Here is a 21,320-nt window from a genome sequence, read left to right on the forward strand (position 1 = left end):
CCCGTCCGCCGGACTATGGTTAAAGGTTAGAGGTTAGATCAGTGCAGGTGCAGTCATAACTAACACTTGTTTTTGTTTGTCCCATCTTGAATCCTTTCAATCCACAAAGTTACTTGATCACTTTACAAATGTCTATTACTTTCTCATAGTCCACTCCATTTTGGCTGCATACGTCTTTTCACTATTCCCATTTTTCATAATTATATATGTGATTTGTGTGAACGTACTGATTTAGAATGGTTATGGGAGGTTATGGAAAGATAAGTTAAGTTGGAGTAGAAAATTGTATGATTGGATGAGGTTAGCTGGGATAGATCCTAAACGACATGGTACCCAACAGAGTAAACGACATTAGTTATTATAATCTACGAAATGGTGAAGATTGAGTATTACCGAAGTGTCGGCACGTTTTGTATGAAAGGACTTTTATCTCAAATACTCTGAGAATGTGAAATTTGTCAGATATGTCAACTAGAACTTTAGAAGCAGTATCAAAATTTAAAAATCGTATTTCAAGACAAAACAAACTTGTGACTATACTCGCTGTAGGTGACAAACATTAGATGTGAATCAGAGTAGACTTCGTCATGGTTGTAGCGCTTTGAATTCAGATCTTTTCAAATGGAATTTAGTCTTATCATCAGCATGTAATTGTTTTTACTTAATAATGAACCGCTTCAGTCATTATTTTTTTCAGTGTAATAAATACAACGACTGTCGTGATTTACAGAAAATTGTCTAGATAGGACAAAGTTGTTGGTCTAAATGTACTGTTGAACGATTCATGCTGATTTGAATCAAGCTGAAAATGAGAATATACGATTGTTTGTGCAAGAATATATTAATACAAATGGATTTGCATAAATTTGCTTTAGTATCAAATCACTAATATTGGTTAAATGAATTGTTAAAATTTACGTACAGAAACTGATTTCAAAAATTAAGTATAAATGTATCTAGTCATATGCATATACATGTGAACATTCTATATATATATATATATTTATGTCATTTTAAGTAAATTATCTGACTTTTGGCGTGGGGAAGATGCATACCTATACACAGAAAAGGTTTTTGTTTTCTTTCTTTCTTTTTATATATACGTATATAAACATAAACTTATTTTATCTTGAAATGTTGCCATGATATGTTGGTTACTATTGCATAATTGTTTACGGAAGCCATCGCTGTAAACTTTGGTCCAATTCCATTTGAATTTTTCAAATAAAATATGTTTGAACTAAACTGTAGATTCTAAATATTATCTTTCTGGTTCTCCACCACAGTGTTTTTCCTGGAGGAACTTGATTTCTGTCGGTTTAATATCGAGATTTGAGTGTGATTAAAATTTTTATTTGGTGAGAGTTGGGATGATGATGATGATGATGATGATGATGATGATGATGATGATGATGATGATGATGATGATGATGATGATGATGGTTTATCGTCTCCGTGATAGTTGGTAGATCGGGATGGGTCTTGTATGGCGTGTAGTGAACCTATGTCAGTATCTATCGGTGTATCGACACACGCGGAGACGAGAAACCTTCATCATCATCATCATCATCATCATCATCATCATCATCATCATCATCATCATCATCATCATTATCAGTTTGTGATGACCAATACCCTGCTCTAGAGGCCACTCCAGCTAACTATGTGAGGTTCACATTCATGGCTCAGAACGCGTATAGAAAAGTTGGGGTAGAGGAGACTTTCGTTTTTTTACCTGTCCTCCATATACGTGCATCCTGTTGTGAAATATACTGTCAGTGTGATATGAACATTACCCTGTCCAGAGGGATGTCAATTCCATTGTTTGTTTCATGAGATATTCACACCTAGGTAGGTGTTGGATTGAGAAACGGTGGCCAGCATCTAACTCCAGTTGTCTCCCTTCCCGCGTTCCATTCAACTCAACCATGGACTTGGATGTAGAACTACCGTAAACAACCAAATACAAAACAAAACGACGTTTATGAAATGTTTATAACATGTGTTTTATTTCAATCATACCACGAGCAACGATATACATGAATATTTGACTCGTATATCAACACTATTTTATTATTTTCGTTTCCTAATAATTTCTATTGTCTTTTTATCACTGACAAATACAATTATTGTATAATATGTATTTAAGTGCTGTTTAAGTTTGTTGAAACTAGAGGCGTATAATTCCTTGTTGAAACCCAATGGTTACAGATATAATTCCAATATAGATTTAAATGTGAATTTGTTACATTATTAAACAGATGTAATCCCAGTCTGATCTACAAGTATGTAATTATGGATTTAGATATAGAAGTACGTAATGTAACATACATTAAGTTTTATACTTATATATATTTATCAATTCATACCCAAAAAATATTCCTTCATCCAACTTACGTGAAATATTACTAGTTATCACTAAGATATTTTTGTGTTGGACAATTGGATGAACAACATAGTGTATCGGAGTCTTATCAGTGTACTGTAGAGCACTGAAGGACTTCACAATGATATTGAAGGGTTGAACTCTGCTTGTGAACTTTAATTCTTAAGATTAGCTATAACCTCTTAAACCACATTTTCATTCATATGAATAGTGACCCTTTAAACCATTCAATGTTAAAAATCGCGAACTTTGTTCAGAGACGTATATATCACATATATACGTCTCTGCTTTGTTGAAGTACGGAATAATCTACCTCCCCGTCTTAATGTTTTCTCAAAATTCAATTTGTGTAATATTTCTTATCTTTAGACCCATATTTTATTCTATATTGTTAGGACTTTGTAAACATATAAATTTGAAAAATTATGTGATAGATTTTTTATAAAGGTGTATTTTTTTCTACAAATATAGATTAGCAAAAACACTATATCAGAACAAATCAATGTCACTCATAGTGTATATGTTACTAATTTTTCATACTTTAACATCCATATACCTTCCAATTTCAGATATTATTTGCTGAAACTTAACCAAATCAAACATTATTTCCATTCTTTTTCGCACTGAAATTACCTTCGACACGCAATAATACTCTAACCAATCAGATGTCTCGTAACATTTGTGCTTCATGTCGTCACGGCATCTCATGTAGGTTTGGGAAACGAAAGGGTTTCTTAATAACTATGGAAGATATAGATTAATTATAAATAACAACCACAGATATATATTAAAATAAATAATGGAATTTTAATATCTATAAATATGTCACCATAGGACCAGTCAAAGCGAAGGGAAATCAATAGAATGAGAAAGATTATGTCGATATTTACTTTAGGAAACGAGGGCCACTGTCCCTTTCGCGTCAAGTAGAGATACCTTCATCCTGTTATGATATTCATTCATTTGAGATTTCCGTGAGCCAGACCTGTTTGTATGGTTCATCTGGTGTCGTACTTTCGAAAAGGTGGACACCAGAAAGAAGAGATGATTTTGTGTTATTAGTAAATGGACACACATATATTCGTATGGCGCTGAATAGTGAAAAGCCCCGAGCAGCAGTGATGTTATGGCCAGTAGTTTCCCATCGCAATTTCCAGAGTTAACCGACATGCCTCCTGTTTCTCAGGTAAAAACGCTACAAGGCACAAGTTTACCTTTATTTCAGTGAATTTTATGATTATGCGTTATTATGGCTCCTCAAATGTCCAGCAAATCCGGTAATTTCCATCGCTGTAGCTCGGATGCTGACATTTGACAATCTGAGGGGCGCCGATGGGGGCAGGACAATTTTGTAGGAAATGTTTGTTTATTTAGAATTTCCTTCATTATTTTAGCAAATGTTCTTGCAGAATTGAAAAAAACAGCTGATTGAATGAAAATTTGTATTTTTTTATTTGCGAAAAATAGGTTATATTTTTGGACAGCCGATTTATTGCACGCTCTCGTCTGTTTACACTTCATGATTGTCAAACCCCAGTTTTCAACATGTCTGCCACAGTGCAACGTTTAAGAGAAAGGGGATTTGGGGCCAGGTGGTATGCACTAATGATACCCCACTAACGTAAAACGAGTTTCGGAATCCCAATGCATCACTTCACTCCATAGTAATTGGATATAATAATGTGTAATGAGCTTCAGTGCATGATGACTCTGGTAGCTGCAGTCGCCTATATTTCACCAATACAATATCCATTTTGGCACTGTATGTATATGAATTTATGAGATGTATTATATTGTTACAGTATCGTGAATCAATTTTATAAGTCCATGTCAACTTTGTTTGAAATTCTCAATTTTCACTTTTGATTCCCTCTCATTATGTAACTGCTTTCCCTTCCCTACCACCACTTTGCTACCATCCCCCTCCCCCGCAACCCAGCCCACATTGCACACTTATCCATTTTCAGTGTTAAACAGACATTGTTTTTTTCTCAGATGAAAATGCAATGAGGCACTGCATGGTTTGTCTTCCTTTTAGTAAATGTTATGTTTATATGCAAATACGACTCAATCCCCAAATGCAATGCAAAATGGATAATTTCCATTTGCAACAAATGTGCAACTATTGATGACCCCGTAACAATATTATATCTGAAGGTTGCAACAATGACTGATACCTATATTCAACATAGAACAATTTTAATTTGAAGATAATGTCTTGATTTTAGTACATATTTCCTTTCCAAAAAATTAAATGTTGCTTTTGAAAAACATTTTGAGTGATTAAAGAAATAAGGCATTTTTATGATCTATCCAGCTTGCAACACAGCATGCCGAACAATATTGGCACGAGGAAGAATTTCGTTTTGATATTAATCTTTATCATGAAAGAGAAAATAGTGAGGGAATATGCCAAGAGTTCTGTGAATGTATGATATTGAGTGGGAATGAAGTGTTTCCTGTTAAAAGATGGGCTGAACTGGAAATAAATTCTGGGGCAGCATTTGGAGTGTTCATATCAGGAATAATATTCTGAACCTGGTCTTATTCCTTTCTTGAAAGACATCCCATATTTACTAAAATGTTGGAAACCCACTTTAAGTTCAGTTATATTTGGATCCCACTCACATGAAAAAATAATTAGTGCAACAGTCCTCCATTGTTTTGTAGTATCGTATATCAAACTTATTTTTAGCCAGGAATCTGGATTTGCCTGTGCTATGTTGATGGTCAGATTGTATTAGGTATATGTTGAGTACAGGATGTTTGTCTTGGCTGACAGGATTGCTGCACTGGTGGAGAAAGTGCAGTCGAAGACATGAGAACTATGTAATACTTGTTAGTGTCTTGTAGTATTTCTATATTTCTTTTAACACAAATATGATGAGTGTGTCCTGTGAGCTATTTGTCACAGTGTACACAACTCAGTGTTACAACAAAACCTTGTCACTATGAACATATGCTTGGCTCATCACTATGGAAACTATCCCCCAATCTCATGAAGTCTGTACATGTCTCTCAGATCTTTGTCTTGACCCTGAAATTGGGATTTGATGCAAGAAATCCATACTTAAACTGGTTAATCATTAACAAAAACAACAGATTAAGCTGGTTCTGTACGAAGAATTTTAGATTTGAATAAGTTTTTGCTTGTGATCTGTCTTTTAGAAAATCAACATATGTATATGGTGACCAGTTTAAGAAAAAATATTATCTGTGTGCTAAGTATTCTCAAGTTATAAAGGTGATCAGGTGGTGCAGTGGAAACGCACTCGCCTCTCGTCTACCTGTCCAGGATTCAATTCCTGGAATGGATGTGCTTTAGGGTCACTAGCCTGGTCATGTGTGTTTTCCTTTGACTTTCTAGTTTCCTCCCAAAGATTCCCGTAGATATTAGTCTCAGGCCAGCAATAGTGATTAATTCAAGTTTAAATAACTTGTTTTGCATGTTGTTGTAAAATTAATGAAATTTGATTTTAAAAATTAAATGTTTTTTACAAGTGGCTAGACTCTTTCAAACATAGACATAGAAAATAATTTCTGTAAATCTATGTCATTTCCATGGTTCTAATTTTAGTGGTTTTCCCCATTAATTTTATTTCGAAGGTCCTTTTTTAACAACTTTTTTCTATTATTAAACCTAGCAGAGTACAACCCCTGAAAAAACATGAACTTAACATTACTTTTTGGGCTGAATTTGTTATTTCATATAAAGATGTATTACTGTATATTTATATACACACATGCAGGTATATCATGGATAATTGATAAAATAACATAATTACACGTTACATAATTTAGCATATTAAGACAATCAATATGATTTCTAAGTATTAAGCAATTAATGTTGTTTAAGGAAGGAATTCACAGAAAAAGTTCAGATATCTATTTATTCTCTAGTACATGGAAATGGAACTTGGTTATACCCATTGTAATATCTGATATTATATTATATCTCCATTCTATAATTCTTTTATATTTTGTAATGGCTAAGCAGTACCTTATTTTGGCAGTAGTATAAGGTGAGAATCGATGCATGTAGATGAGAGAAACCAAACTTTTGACTGTCATGGATGGATATGATATTTAGGTAGGCTAATATATCATTTTAGTGTGGACCATGACTGTCTTCTGATAATTCTTGTAAAGCAAACAAAACTGTGTCATGTTTTGTATTTCATTTATCTAACATCAGTCAGTACTGAAAATATATGGATCTTATACATATTTGTCAGTGTAATGAAAAATATAATTATCTTGTCCAAGGGAAGTGGAATATCTATGGAAAACCACACAGTTGACCATGACCTTTTCACATCAGGTCAAGGCATTGTCAACATCGTAAAGGACACAGTGTTCTCTACTGCATTACCTAGCCATCAATACAAATATAACTGTTTGAATTAGAAGACTGAACTCAGTTACAAAAATGTATTTTTTCTTGCTGCTGGCTGACTTGTTTATCAATAGCATTTCATACATATTGCGTGATCTTTTTGTTTTTAAATTTTAGGCATTTACAATATTATGTAATGAGTATTTGTGGCATGAGCTCTTAAAAGAGTCATTAAAGACTTTTTAAAATGAACAAAAAAATATTCATCATCGCTAAGGTGATATATAGTCTGAGGTGCCATTACTTTTATTTATTTCATGTGCAGTATTTATGATTAACACTAACACTAAAAAATGCAAATACAGTGGTCATGATGATGACAAATATAACCTTTTGTGAGTAAAAAAATATCCTTTTGTTGTAGTGGTAACAATGATGATCAAATGCAAGATGCTCTGTAACAGTTGTCTCCCTTTGGAAAGAAATGTATTTCTTGTATACTGGAAAGAAACCAAAAAACTTATCTATACTTATACTTACAACTTTACAATACACAGAAATAACTGCATACTCTAAAGACGGTGTGTAGTCTTTAATGGACATTTTAGATGAATGTATTTCAAAAGTTACATTCTTATCAGATTCGAATATTAGTTTGGTCTTAGTTTACTTGACTGTCAAAAAATGATAATAAGTAAGCATATTTTGTGATATATTAAGATTTTATACCAGAGCTGCATGGAAACAGTGCTTTGGGACAAAACTTCTAACTGTAAGATAAAGAAAAAATCCTAGCTAGGTCTGTATTTTTAAGCATGGAAGCATATTGCAGATGATTTGATCAAATTTTATAATGTTTATTAAAAAATAAAATATCCTATGAACAAGATCGGTGAATACTTTCTAACTGATGATGTAACATTTGATCATTAGATGTCCATATGATAAATAATAATTTCAGAAAACTTGGATAGTTAAATTACAGACGCTGGAGTGTAACAGCTGTAGCTTTAAATATTATTGATGTGCATATGTATGTATGCGTCATCACAGGACCTAGCTGATGATTTCTAATTCATTATAATTATTTGTAACAGGAATCAAGAACGCCATTATAATTTTTGTGTGTTTTTCACAAAATGAAAAATTTGCCAGTATACCATCAACCTTTACCTTATACCTGTCCTGAATATAACTCTAAAAACTTATGAAGTGAGTATGTAATATTGATGGTTTTGTGTTTCAGGGTAAAGGTAAAAAGAAGGGAAAAATCAAACGCTCTGATGGCAGCTTTTCTGACAGTTCAAACAGCTTTATAAGACAGGTAAGTTCTTTTCATCTTTCTTTAAAGGTACCGCACTGCATTTGACAGTCAAACTCTTACACATTATTGAGGATGAGATTTTAGATTGTTCACAATCACATATTCCCAAGTCATTGGGATTCGGAATCCAGCAGTGATAAGTGATTTCCAAACTTGTTTTTGGATACAGGTAAGTCCAGTTTCCTCTAACATGGATGCAGAAAGGTAAGTGACACCTTTGTCTGGCAGGTTATTAACTTTGAAGATTGTGTTTGCAGGTACAATCAAGATATCACTTTCCTTGTGTTTAAGTTTACACAGGTTTTACCTGAAAGTTTCACAGGAATTTAATTTTCAAATACATAGCTGATTTCAACTAAAAATGTAGTGCTACACACACAGGGATCAGATTTACCAGAGTGAATGCAATAACCACCATGGTCTTCTACTTGTTGATGGTGACAACAGATACAGATGAAAAGAAAACATATATATATATATATATATGTATGCCTGTGTGTGAAGGATCTTGACATGTTACCTGTACAATTAACAATGCCATCATAGTAATAGTATATTTGAAACCACAAATAAAAGTTCACCTAGGATCGACAATGACAATGTTTCCAGTGTACTGTGGGTTCTTAATGATATATCTATATATCACATTGCATGTAGAAAAGTAGGAGTGTTTTGTTTTGTTAATGTATCTTATTAAATGAAAAATCTTTGAAAAACTAAAAAAAATTGAAATAGATAAAAGGGAAGTGACGTTGTTAACGTTGACTACTCCATAACTGTAGATTAGACTTAGAGTAAACCTGCAACAAAGTTCTCTGATCATAAATAGTTTAGCCTGTATCAAGGAGCTGTGTGATACCAAACATGGGCACCATTCCCATTGGAATTTATTTCATAATATGGCTGAATTCTCAAATTTCATAGTTTACTCTTTAGAATTTCCTTCTCCATTGATCAATTTTTTCACCAAAATATGATAAAAAGTTCTTTTCCCAAATGAGTAGGGAAAAGACCTGATAATGTGTTAATGTATCAGATATTCTCTAAAACCAAATGATTATTTTTGTTGTATACACTAATCACCATGTGAACAGACATTTTTAGGCAGCATATCCTTGTAATAGCTGGTGGCTGCCTCATTGAAGATAATATGGAAGGTCTACAGTATGCTTTTTAGAGTAATTTGGATATATTGTTTTACCCAAGAGCACAACCACTACAGCAAAGGACTGCGGTCTATGGTTTCAGTCTGAAACACAAACTGCCCTGAAGAGGGGTCAAACTGCACACCAAAGATCTAGATCTTTCCATGAGGTCAAAAATCTGATGATTTATTAGGGATTGGCTAATTTGGCCCTAGTTCAAATTCCGACAGATGTTCAGAATCATCTCTGACTCATCCCCACTCCTTCCCCTAAAAAAAAATGCGCAACTTAATTTTTTTCACAAAATGAATATTTTTGATAAATTTGACAATGGCAGATAGTATACCAGAACTGCTTGGTTTCAGACCTCTACATATGTTTCAACTGAACTTAAGTATGTATATGGATAGCAAAGTATAGAAAAGGATTGTTTATTTGGAATAGATATGGTAAAACAATTATTGATATGTATATCAAGCAGTTTCTGCTGTTGATATTGAATATTATCTTTGATGCAGTGTTTGTATCATGCTCATGCACAACAAATTGGAATGGAAGCAAAACTGCAGTTTTCCCCCAGGATACAGAACGGGTCTGGTGTTTGCAACAATTTGTATTTAAACCAATAAGCGCACTGTGCTTAAAAAAATCAAGGGGAGGGGAGAATAGGGGCGGAGGTGTTTATGTGTTGATGACAAGGGTCAAATCAAGGTGAAATAAATGCAAATTGGTAGACATTCTTTTTGAGAAATAGAGATTTCCTTTAATATATGTATAAGAACATTACACCATATACCTCATTGCTAGTAAACTGTGATAGAAATAGAGTGAAAAGTCACAATAACTACAAAAACTGATTTGGAGAACAATTTGCCAGAAATATTTTTGCCTATTTTCTAGTTGAACATTTAGCATTGTTACCTTTTAGTGTTTAATTACTGTTGATTTCAAAGTGAAAGATTCTGCTGAGTTGAGGTAGCTGATGCTCTTTCCTCAAACTAAGGGTCACAAACTACAAACTTAGGGTCACAAACTACAAACTTAGGGTCACAAACTACAAACTTAAGGTCACAAACTACAAACTTAGGGTCACAAACTACAAACTTAGGGTCACAAACTACAAACTTAGGGTCACAAACTACAGTCACAAACTACAAACTAAGGGTCACAAACTACAAGCTTAAGGTCACAATCTACAAACATAAGGTCACAAACTACAAACTTAGGGTCATAAACTACAGTCACAAACTACAAACTTAGGGCCACAAACTACAAACTTAGGGTCACAAACTACAGACTTACGGTCACAAACTACAAACTTAGGGTCACAAACTACAAACTTAGGGTCACAAACTACAGACTTAGGGTCACAAACTACAAACTTAGGGTCACAAACTACAGTCACAAACTACAAACTTAGGGTCACAAACTACAAACTTAGGGTCACAAACTACAGACTTACGGTCACAAACTACAAACTTAGGGTCACAAACTACAAACTTAGGGTCACAAACTACAGACTTACGGTCACAAACTACAAACTTAGGGTCACAAACTACAAACTTAGGGTCACAAACTACAGACTTAGGGTCACAAACTACAAACTTAGGGTCACAAACTACAGACTTACGGTCACAAACTACAAACTTAGGGTCACAAACTACAGACTTACGGTCACAAACTACAGTCACAAACTACAAACTTAGGGTCACAAACTACAAACTTAGGGTCACAAACTAAGCTTTTAGAAGGAAAAAACTCAAAAGCAACATTCTGATAGCTTTTAATTGAGGTCAGCCATCTTCTTTCCCAAAAAATGGTTATAGTGAGTTTAAACATTGTCGGTATTGGTGTGTTGATTAAGTGAAGAATGGCATGGAAGTGCAGTGGTGTAGGGTAACCTCTGGTGGTTAGGTTGGGTGTGATATATGAAGGGCACCCTCTGGTGGTTAGGTTGTATAGTATTGCAGGGCATCCTGGAGTGGTTAGGGCTAGTTTGATATAGTGATGAAGGGTACATTGTGGTCATTTGGTGGAGTGCAATCTAGGGTGAGTATGATATAGAAGTATAGTGGTTCAGGGTGCCTACTAGTGCTTATGTCGAGTATTTTAGTGTGGGAGGGTTGGCAGTGCACGATGCCTTTCTGGTGGGTATCTAAATTGTTTTGTTATAGAGTGTGTACTGATGCAGGCATCCCCTGGTGGTTAGGAACAGTATTTTGGTATAGAAATATGGAGGTGAAGGGCACCCTTTAGACGGATGGTTAGAGTGAGTATGGTATAGAAGTAGACCAGTGCAGGGCACCCTTTAGACAGATGGTTAGGATAAGTATGGTATAGAAGTAGACCAGTGCAGGGCACCCTTTAGACAGATGGTTAGAGTGAGTATGGTATAGAAGTAGACCAGTGCAGGGCACCCTTTAGACAGATGGTTAGGGTGAGTATGGTAAAGAAGTGGCGTGGTACAGGGCACCCTTTAGACAGATGGTTAGGGTGAGTATGGTATAGAAGTAGACCAATGCAGGGCACCCTTTAGACAGATGGTTAGGGTGAGTATGGTATAGAAGTAGACCAATGCAGGGCACCATTTAGACAGATGGTTAGGGAGAGTATGGTATAGAAGTATATTGGTGCATGGCACCCTTTAGACAGGTGGTTAGAGTGAGTATGGTATAGAAGTAGACCAGTGCAGGGCACCCTTTAGAAGGATGGTTAGAGTGAGTATGGTATAGAAGTAGACCAATGCAGGGCACCCTTTAGACAGATGGTTAGGATGAGTATGGTATAGAAGTAGACCAGTGCAGGGCACCCTTTAGACAGATGGTTAGGATGAGTATGGTAAAGAAGTGGAGTGGTACAGGGCACCCTTTAGAAGAATGGTTAGGGAGAGTATGGTATAGAAGTAGACCAGTGCAGGGCACCCTTTAGAAGGATGGTTAGGGTGAGTATGGTATAGAAGTGTAGTGATGCAGGGCACCCTTTAGACAGATGGTTAGGGTGAGTATGGTATATAAGTAGACAAGTGCAGGGCACCCTTTAGACAGATGATTAGGGTGAGTATGGTATAGAAGAAGAACAGTGCAGGGCACCCTTTAGACAGATGGTTAGGATGAGTATGGTAAAGAAGTGGAGTGGTACAGGGCACCGTTTAGACAGATGGTTAGGATGAGTATGGTAAAGAAGTGGAGTGGTACAGGGCACCCTTTAGAAGAATGGTTAGGGAGAGTATGGTATAGAAGTAGACCAGTGCAGGGCACCCTTTAGAAGGATGGTTAGGGTGAGTATGGTATAGAAGTGTAGTGATGCAGGGCAACCTTTAGACAGATGGTTAGGGTGAGTATGGTATATAAGTAGACAAGTGCAGGGCACCCTTTAGACAGATGATTAGGGTGAGTATGGTATAGAAGAAGAACAGTGCAGGGTACCCTTTAGACAGATGGTTAGGATGAGTATGGTAAAGAAGTGGAGTGGTACAGGGCACCCTTTAGAAGAATGGTTAGGGAGAGTATGGTATAGAAGTAGACCAGTGCAGGGCACCCTTTAGAAGGATGGTTAGGGTGAGTATGGTATAGAAGTGTAGTGATGCAGGACACCCTTTAGACAGATGGTTAGGGTGAGTATGGTATATAAGTAGACAAGTGCAGGGCACCCTTTAGACAGATGATTAGGGTGAGTATGGTATAGAAGAAGAACAGTGCAGGGCACCCTTTAGACAGATGGTTAGGATGAGTATGGTAAAGAAGTGGAGTGGTACAGGGCACCCTTTAGAAGAATGGTTAGGTAGAGTATGGTATAGAAGTAGACCAGTGCAGGGCACCCTTTAGAAGGATGGTTAGGGTGAGTATGGTATAGAAGTGTAGTGATGCAGGGCACCCTTTAGACAGATGGTTAGGGTGAGTATGGTATATAAAGTAGACAAGTGCAGGGCACCCTTTAGACAGATGATTAGGGTGAGTATGGTATAGAAGAAGAACAGTGCAGGGCACCCTTTAGACAGATGGTTAGGATGAGTATGGTAAAGAAGTGGAGTGGTACAGGGCACCGTTTAGACAGATGGTTAGGATGAGTATGGTAAAGAAGTGAAGTGGTACAGGGCACCCTTTAGAAGAATGGTTAGGGAGAGTATGGTATAGAAGTAGACCAGTGCAGGGCACCCTTTAGAAGGATGGTTAGGGTGAGTATGGTATAGAAGTGTAGTGATGCAGGGCACCCTTTAGACAGATGGTTAGGGTGAGTATGGTATATAAGTAGACAAGTGCAGGGCACCCTTTAGACAGATGATTAGGGTGAGTATGGTATAGAAGAAGAACAGTGCAGGGCACCCTTTAGACAGATGGTTAGGATGAGTATGGTAAAGAAGTGGAGTGGTACAGGGCACCGTTTAGACAGATGGTTTGGATAAGTATGGTGTAGAAGTAGACCAGTGCAGGGCACCCTTTAGACAGATGGTTAGGATGAGCATGGTAAAGAAGTGGAGTGGTACAGGGCACCCTTTAGACAGATAGTTAGGATGAGTATGGTATAGAAGTGGACCAGTGCAGGGCACCCTTTAGAAGGATTGTTAGTGTGAGTATGGTATAGAAGTGGAGTGGTGCAGGGCACCCTTTAGACAGATTGTTAGAGTGAGTATGGTATAGAAGTAGACCAATGCAAGGCACCCTTTAGACAGATGGTTAGGGTGAGTATGGTATAGAAGTGGAGTGGTGCAGGGCACCCTTTAGACAGATGGTTAGAGTGAGTATGGTATAGAAGTAGACCAATGCAGGGCACCTTTTAGACGGATGGTTAGGATGAGTATGGTATAGAAGTGGAGTGGTGCAGGACACAATCTGGTGGTTACATTAGGTTATCGAAATAATGTTTTGCATGTAGCACTGCTGTTGTCAGACTTCATAAATGGTTGTTAGTAGAGATCTGTATAATATCATGTAGGACATGGATGCAATCTAAGCAAATTCAAGAAAAGACATCATCATTTGTTGCAAAAAGGATGTCACCTCGAGCATATTGTTTTGATTTTTATGTGCTTTTCTATCAATTACGTTTTCTTTAGATACATAAATTAATTAATATTTTCAGTCATTTGTTTTCATTTAAAACATACTTAAATTGTTTACATCATATTGAAATCTTGTTTGCTTGTATTTTAAACTGATGATTTCTTCAAACTTGGTTGAATTGTTCAAAAGAGAATTTCTGGATCCCCTCAAAAAGTTCTGTATATTGCCATGAGTAACTTGAAAATATAGGTGATACATGTTCATCAAAATATATGTACTTTAGAAATTTGAAATTTAAGAAAGAAATATGCACGAGTTATACTGTTAGTGTTTTATGATTTAAGGATTAGTGCTGAAGTGCTTACTTGTTGAGAGCAATATTGCAATAAATACATATAGTGTCTCGTGAGAGTTGTGCTGCGGTAGACTGTCTCCTGAGAGTAGTGAAGCTGGGCTGTTGAATAACTGTGCAGTAGACATTCTGTGTTGAGTGATATTGGCAGAGAGTTTAGAGCTACTTGATTAACCTGGCTCTCACATCTGTTTATGTGCTGGCACATGCTACAGTTACATTTCCTAGTGCATTAGCACTTGAACAATATTTTAGACCTTGTGCTGGACACAGTGGTTAGTCAGGATAAATCAAGAGAGTTGGTGAAGGAAGCAATTAGTGGTTAGTCAGGACAAATACAGAAAGTTTGGAAAGGACAAAATTAGTGGTTAGTCAGGACAAATACAGAGAGTTTTGAAAGGACGCAATTATTGGTTAGTCAGGACAAATACAGAGAGTTTTGAAAGGACGCAATTATTGGTTAGTCAGGATAAATACAGAGAGTTTGGAAAGGACGCAATTATTGGTTAGTCAGGACAAATACAGAGAGTTTGGAAAGGACACAATTAGTGGTTAGTCAGGACAAATACAGAGAGTTTTGAAAGGACGCAATTATTGGTTAGTCAGGATAAATACAGAGAGTTTTGAATGGACACAGTTAGTGGTTAGTCAGGATAAACCAAGAGAGTTGGTGAAGAACACAACAAAATGTTGGTCAGAATAAATCCAATGAGTTAGTTATGGATACTGTTGATGGTTAGGTCAAATCCAGAGAATATGTGATGGACACAATTAATGGTTTGTTAATGGAAACAATTAGTGGTTAGTTATGATAAATCCAGAGTGTTTGTAATGGGCACTATTGATGGTAAGTCAGGATAAATCTAGAGAATTTTTAATGGACATAATCACTGGTTAGTCAGGATTAATGCAGAGAATTTGTGATTGACACTATTGGTGGTTAGGACAAATCCAGATATTTCAATGGACACAATTAATGATTATTCAGGCTAGATCCAGTGAGTTTGTAATAGTCACAAGTAGTGGTTAGTTTGGACAAATCCAGAGAGTTTGTGATGGACACTATTGTTGGTTAGTCAGGATAAATCCAGAGAGTTGTGATAGCCACCATTCGTGATCAGGTAGGATGTATCCAGAAAGTTTGTGATGGACATCATTTATGGTTAGTCTGTACAGATTTAGAGGGCAAATTTTCTGACACAATGTCTACTATAGTTGTAAATTGATTTTGTTCATCTGTCAATTGAAATGTTTAGACAAGATGTGGAAAAATATTTTAGGTAGGGGCAAAAGGTCAGTTGGAATATAGAAACAAACTTAACTATTGATCTAAACATGAAGACACAGCTCATAAGTCTGTCAGTAATAAGAAAAATTATTTGCTATATTAAAACACTTCGAAGAATAATTCCTCAGTCATATGTTCTGAAAACCTTGGTCAGAATATTGACTTGTATCTATATTTAATTAGTATGATTCAGTTTCTTGAAAGTATTGGTCCTAAAACTTTGCAATACTAATGATCAGATGTATTTAAAGGAATACCTCAAATATTGACTTCTATTTGGTAAGACAAAGATGTAAATGAGAAAAGTTTTATGGGAATAAAAAGTGAAGTGAGTTGCATTGATTTTGGTGAAACACTTTGACAGCCTGCCAGCCTTAATTAACTCCTCCAGTCCATGTGTCTGGGCTGTGGAGCTGTTAGATTGGCAGCAGATCAAACCAAGTACACCATGACATAGTGATGTCAACCAAGAGAATAGTTTGTCACAGTCATGTGTGCTGAATAGATTGTCTTGCAGTGATGTGTGGTGAATAGTTTGTCTCACAGTGATGTGTTGTGAATAGTTGGTCACACAGTGATGTGTTGTGAATAGTTTGTCGCACAGTGATGTGTTGTGAATAGTTGGTCACACAGTGATGTGCTGTGAATAGTTTGTCACACAGTGATGTGTTGTGAATAGTTGGTCTCACAGTGATGTGTTGTGAATAGTTTGTCACACAGTGATGTGTTGTGAATAGTTTGTCTCACAGTGATGTGTTGTGAATAGTTGGTCTCACAGTGATGTGTGATGAATAGTTTGTCGCACAGTGATGTGTTGTGAATAGTTTGTCACACAGTGATGTGTTGTGAATAGTTTGTCACACAGTGATGTGTTGTGAATAGTTTGTCTCACAGTAATGTGTGAATAGTTTGTCACATAGTGATGTGTTGTGAATAGTTTGTCACACAGTGATGTGTTGTGAATAGTTTGTCACACAGTGATGTGTTGTGAATAGTTTGTCGCACAGTAATGTGTGAATAGTTTGTCACACAGTGATGTGTTGTGAATAGTTTGTCACACAGTGATGTGTTGTGAATAGTTTGTCTCACAGTAATGTGTGAATAGTTTGTCACACAGTGATGTGTTGTGAATAGTTTGTCACACAGTGATGTCTTGTGAATAGTTTGTCACACAGTGATGTGTTGTGAATAGTTTGTCACACAGTAATGTGTGAATAGTTTGTCACACAGTGATGTGTGATGAATAGTTTGTCACACAGTGATGTGTTGTGAATAGTTTGTCTCACAGTGATGTGTTGTGAATAGTTTGTCACACAGTGATGTGTTGTGAATAGTTGGTCTCACAGTGATGTGTTGTGAATAGTTTGTCGCACAGTGATGTGTTGTGAATAGTTTGTCTCACAGTGATGTGTTGTGAATAGTTTGTCACACAGTGATGTGTTGTGAATAGTTTGTCTCACAGTGATGTGTTGTGAATAGTTGGTCACACAGTGATGTGTTGTGAATAGTTTGTCGCACAGTGATGTGTTGTGAATAGTTTGTCTCACAGTGATGTGTTGTGAATAGTTTGTCCCACAGTGATGTGTTGTGAATAGTTTGTCACACAGTGATGTGTTGTGAATAGTTTGTCCCACAGTGATGTGTTGTGAATAGTTTGTCACACAGTGATGTGTGATGAATAGTTTTTCACACAGTGATGTGTGATGAACAGTTTGTCACCGAATGGTATGTGGTGAATAGTTTGTCACACAGTGATGTGTGCTGAATGGTTTGTCCTACATTGATGTATGCTGAGTAGTTTGTCACCATGACATGTAGCGAATTGTTTGTCATGCAGTGAATAAAGTTTCTTACAGTAATGTATGGTAAATAATTTGTCATAGTATGATGTGAATGGTTTTGTCACAGATAATGATTTTTTGGTGAATGTTTTCTTTGTCACTTATGGTGGGCTATTCAAATGGCCCTAAGTTCCGTGGTTTGTAATCTGCTTGTAAAGAATTCTTGTTATCCTGTATTGCTTGAGATGTCCTAAATTGATTGTTCTCATTTTTTTTATGGATGTTCCTCTTGGTCCTTTGTTTTGTCTTTTGATTTTGAAATTGATTAGAAAAACAAAATGACTGACAAGGGACCATATTGGATTTTTGACTAAGAAAATTTGATGTCTTCATTTCCTGAAAGTAAATGGATTTTTCTGAAATTTGGTATGTAGGTTCTGTATGGTCTCTCTTTGTGCTCGTTTGATTTTAGGACTGATCAGAAAAACAAAATGACTGATAGGTGGCCACCTTTGATTTTAACTGTTAGAGATAGTTATTACTATTTCTTCCAAGGTACAGGATAGATCTTTACTGAGAGGGATGGTGGTTGAATTTTTAAATTTGAATTAATCAAGTTCTCCAAATTATTGTTGAATTTTTTTTAGACATAGCTGTTGTTGATTGAGTAAGCCCATCGTAAAAAGTGACTAATCTGCTTCTGAAATTCATATAGACTACTCCATTATCTGTAGAGCTAGACATTGATGGACATTGTATGTTCCCTCTAATAAATTAGCACTTCCTTTCCCTGTTAGGTAGATCTGCATTAATGGTTAACACCCAAACTTCCACAGAAAGCCATTAAGGGACTTGCCTGATTTTAGGAGAATTTAGCTAGCAATCTCTACAATGGTGCTTAGAAGAATTTATGTGAACTTAATGTTGATGTAAATTTTCACCTTTTAATAAGTAAGCAATTTTTGATACCTGATATAAGATTATTGGAAGGGGAAGGCCGGCCTGGATAGTGAAAATTAGGGAACTTATGTCAAACAAGGTCATTGTAAAAATAGTGAAATTAAGGCCATAGGTTTCTCCTGATTGGTCCCAGGACACATTGAATGCTATAATTTGAGTACGTGTGTCACTGTTAATGACATTAAAAGGATAGATATATATATACTTACCCGGGGTACATACTCTGGTTATCAACTCTGCCCACTATGGTTGTCTAGTTGACTTGAAATGACCCAGAATGTGAGTTGAACAACATGTAGATTCAGTGTTTTAGAACGTGAATTTGGAGGCGGCCATGTTGGTGTCTTATTGTCAGAGCTGTGTAACGTTTGAGTCGACCATGTTGCTGTTGAATTGTGATAGTGGTGTATAAATAGGGGTACCATCCCTAGCTATCAGGGACATGTGTTTGTTATTACATTGAACAGTTGTATCTGTTGTGTATATACTCTTATCCCCATTCTGTTCTGCCCATTGGTACGTTTTGCTCTGATACACTAATGCTTGGGGGAGTTTGACTTTCAAATGTTCTGTTGGTTCTGTGAAACAGAAAGGACTGTTATCTGAGTCTTTTAATACAATAAAGTCAACACTGAAGATTTTTATGCAACCTTTGTCATTTCATGATGGATACATGTTATAGGGTTACATATATCCTGTTATATTCTAACGTCTTAGATTTAATTTTTTAAGGTTTTATCAATGCCTTAGATTTCCAAAGTCAAGATCTTTAACCTATTTTTAGCAATTTGTCAACTATTGATAATGTTGTATATGTAGTGGGATGAGGGCATTCCTGTCTTATTCACATTTTTGTTTGTATTATAATCAAGCAATTAGTGAATGGAATTTAAGACATAGAAATTGATGAAATTCCATTAGGTTTGACATCCTTAGGCAAAAGTTATATTCAAAACATTGTATAGTAATTAGTCAACAACAATGAAATGCATAACAGCAAGTGACATTCATAGCCCTGTGATAACATCAGCTTGATTTCATGATATAGTATCAGGGCTCAGAATTTTACAATTTAACGAAAAGAAACTATTGAAATTGCAAAGACCAAAAGCTTTCTAAAATCTCTGCACAGATTGAAAATGAGGTATTGAAGTTGACAGAAGTAAGTTAAAGGTATACCTATAATTTGGTAATAATATCATATATGTGACACCAACAATAAATGTTTCCCCTCATGTTAGAATATTAATTCTTCATTATGTCTTTTGGAGTTGATGCCAGAGGAGCTAGTTAAATATGTGCCTCTGTGTATACTCAGACAATTTAATATTTCTCCACAGGGTTAGAATAGCTGACCTATAATAGTCTTTCTGTTACCTCTTTTTTCTAAGTATGCTAATAAATCATTTATTTTCATGAAGAAAATGATGTAAAAAATTTTTTTTTTTAAATTGGTCAAAAATCTAGATAAAGCTGTCCCCCAATGAATGCACTTCAAACTTTAAATTGTAGGTTATGCTTCAGAGGTAACAAGGGGCATGAGACACCCTATGTACATGTTTAGTTTTCCTCACCTTTCATAGTATTCAAGACAAGTTTATAACTGGAACAAGGACAGAACCAATCCCTATTGGTGTTACAAAATGCTGACCTATCAGTTTAGACTGCTTGGGCAGTATCCCAGAATTGAAGGGTACTTTATTGGTACTGTGTTGAGAATAGATGTATGGAAAGAGGACCCCTACATTCAGTATGTCCCTTGGTTATCATTAAACTAGTTAACTAAGGAAAGGCTAATTTTATCATCCCCAATAAATGTGCCTGAATAAAACCCCAGAGAAATTATGAATTTTCTCTGTGGGTCAGTAATTTCACACCCAAGCAAAATGAATGCATAACTGTTGTCATAAAAAAATATTAACTGTGTGTCTGTGGCGACAGCACGACGAGGCATGTTAACAGTTACATATATGATAGAACTGTGCAAGTGGTGTACCTTTATTACAACAGGTCCTCAGTCATAACTTTGTCCTTGTTAACCAGTAATTGTGCTTCATTTCAATTTCGTTTCTTAATTGAGGATGAGAATACACAATCCATAGTTTTATGACTGTAGAAAAAATTATTTTTCTCAGTGATTTGGAGCTTTTCAAAAAAAAGGATTTTGGGTTGACCGATCATGAATTTCTGGTGCCATACATTTGGGAAAGGAGCTGGCAGGTTGGGGGAGTTTCTGACCAATTACAGAGAGAGAATCACCCTACAATTGGGCATTGCTGACCAATCATAGACAGAAAATTACCCTACAATTGGGCAAGTAGCTGACCAATCATAGACAGAAAATTACCCTACAATTGGGCAAGTAGCTGACCAATCATAGACAGAAAATTACCCTACAATTGGGCAAGTAGCTGACCAATCATAGACAGAAAATTACCCTACAATTGGGCAAGTAGCTGACCAATCATAGACAGAAAATTACCCTACAATTGGGCAAGTAGCTGACCAATCATAGACAGAAAATTACCCTACAATTGGGCAAGTAGCTGACCAATCATAGACAGAAAATTACCCTACAATTGGACAAGTAGCTGACCAATCATAGACAGAAAATTACCCTACAATTGGGCAAGTAGCTGACCAATCATAGACAGAAAATTACCCTACAATTGGGCAAGTAGCTGACCAATCATAGACAGAAAATTACCCTACAATTGGGCAAGTAGCTGACCAATCATAGACAGAAAA

General features: G+C 36.1%; 1 protein-coding gene across 1 annotated transcript in view; it reads left to right on the forward strand.

Annotated features, from left to right (window-relative positions):
* Window positions 1–3,345: 3,345 nt before the first annotated feature.
* LOC132559437 (voltage-dependent L-type calcium channel subunit beta-1-like) overlaps window positions 3,346–21,320 on the forward strand; it is a 91,966-nt gene continuing 73,991 nt past the window's right edge. Inside the window, exons 1-2 of the mRNA XM_060224052.1 lie at window positions 3,346–3,572; window positions 7,969–8,046. Of these exons, the coding sequence (XP_060080035.1) occupies window positions 3,513–3,572; window positions 7,969–8,046 (138 nt within the window). The 5' untranslated portion in view covers window positions 3,346–3,512. The remainder of the gene's footprint in view (window positions 3,573–7,968; window positions 8,047–21,320) is intronic.

The sequence above is a fragment of the Ylistrum balloti genome, unplaced genomic scaffold (genome assembly GCF_031769215.1).
Source record: "Ylistrum balloti isolate Yb309-2 unplaced genomic scaffold, AGI_CSIRO_Ybal_v1 Utg370912, whole genome shotgun sequence".
NCBI lineage: Eukaryota > Metazoa > Mollusca > Bivalvia > Pectinida > Pectinidae > Ylistrum > Ylistrum balloti.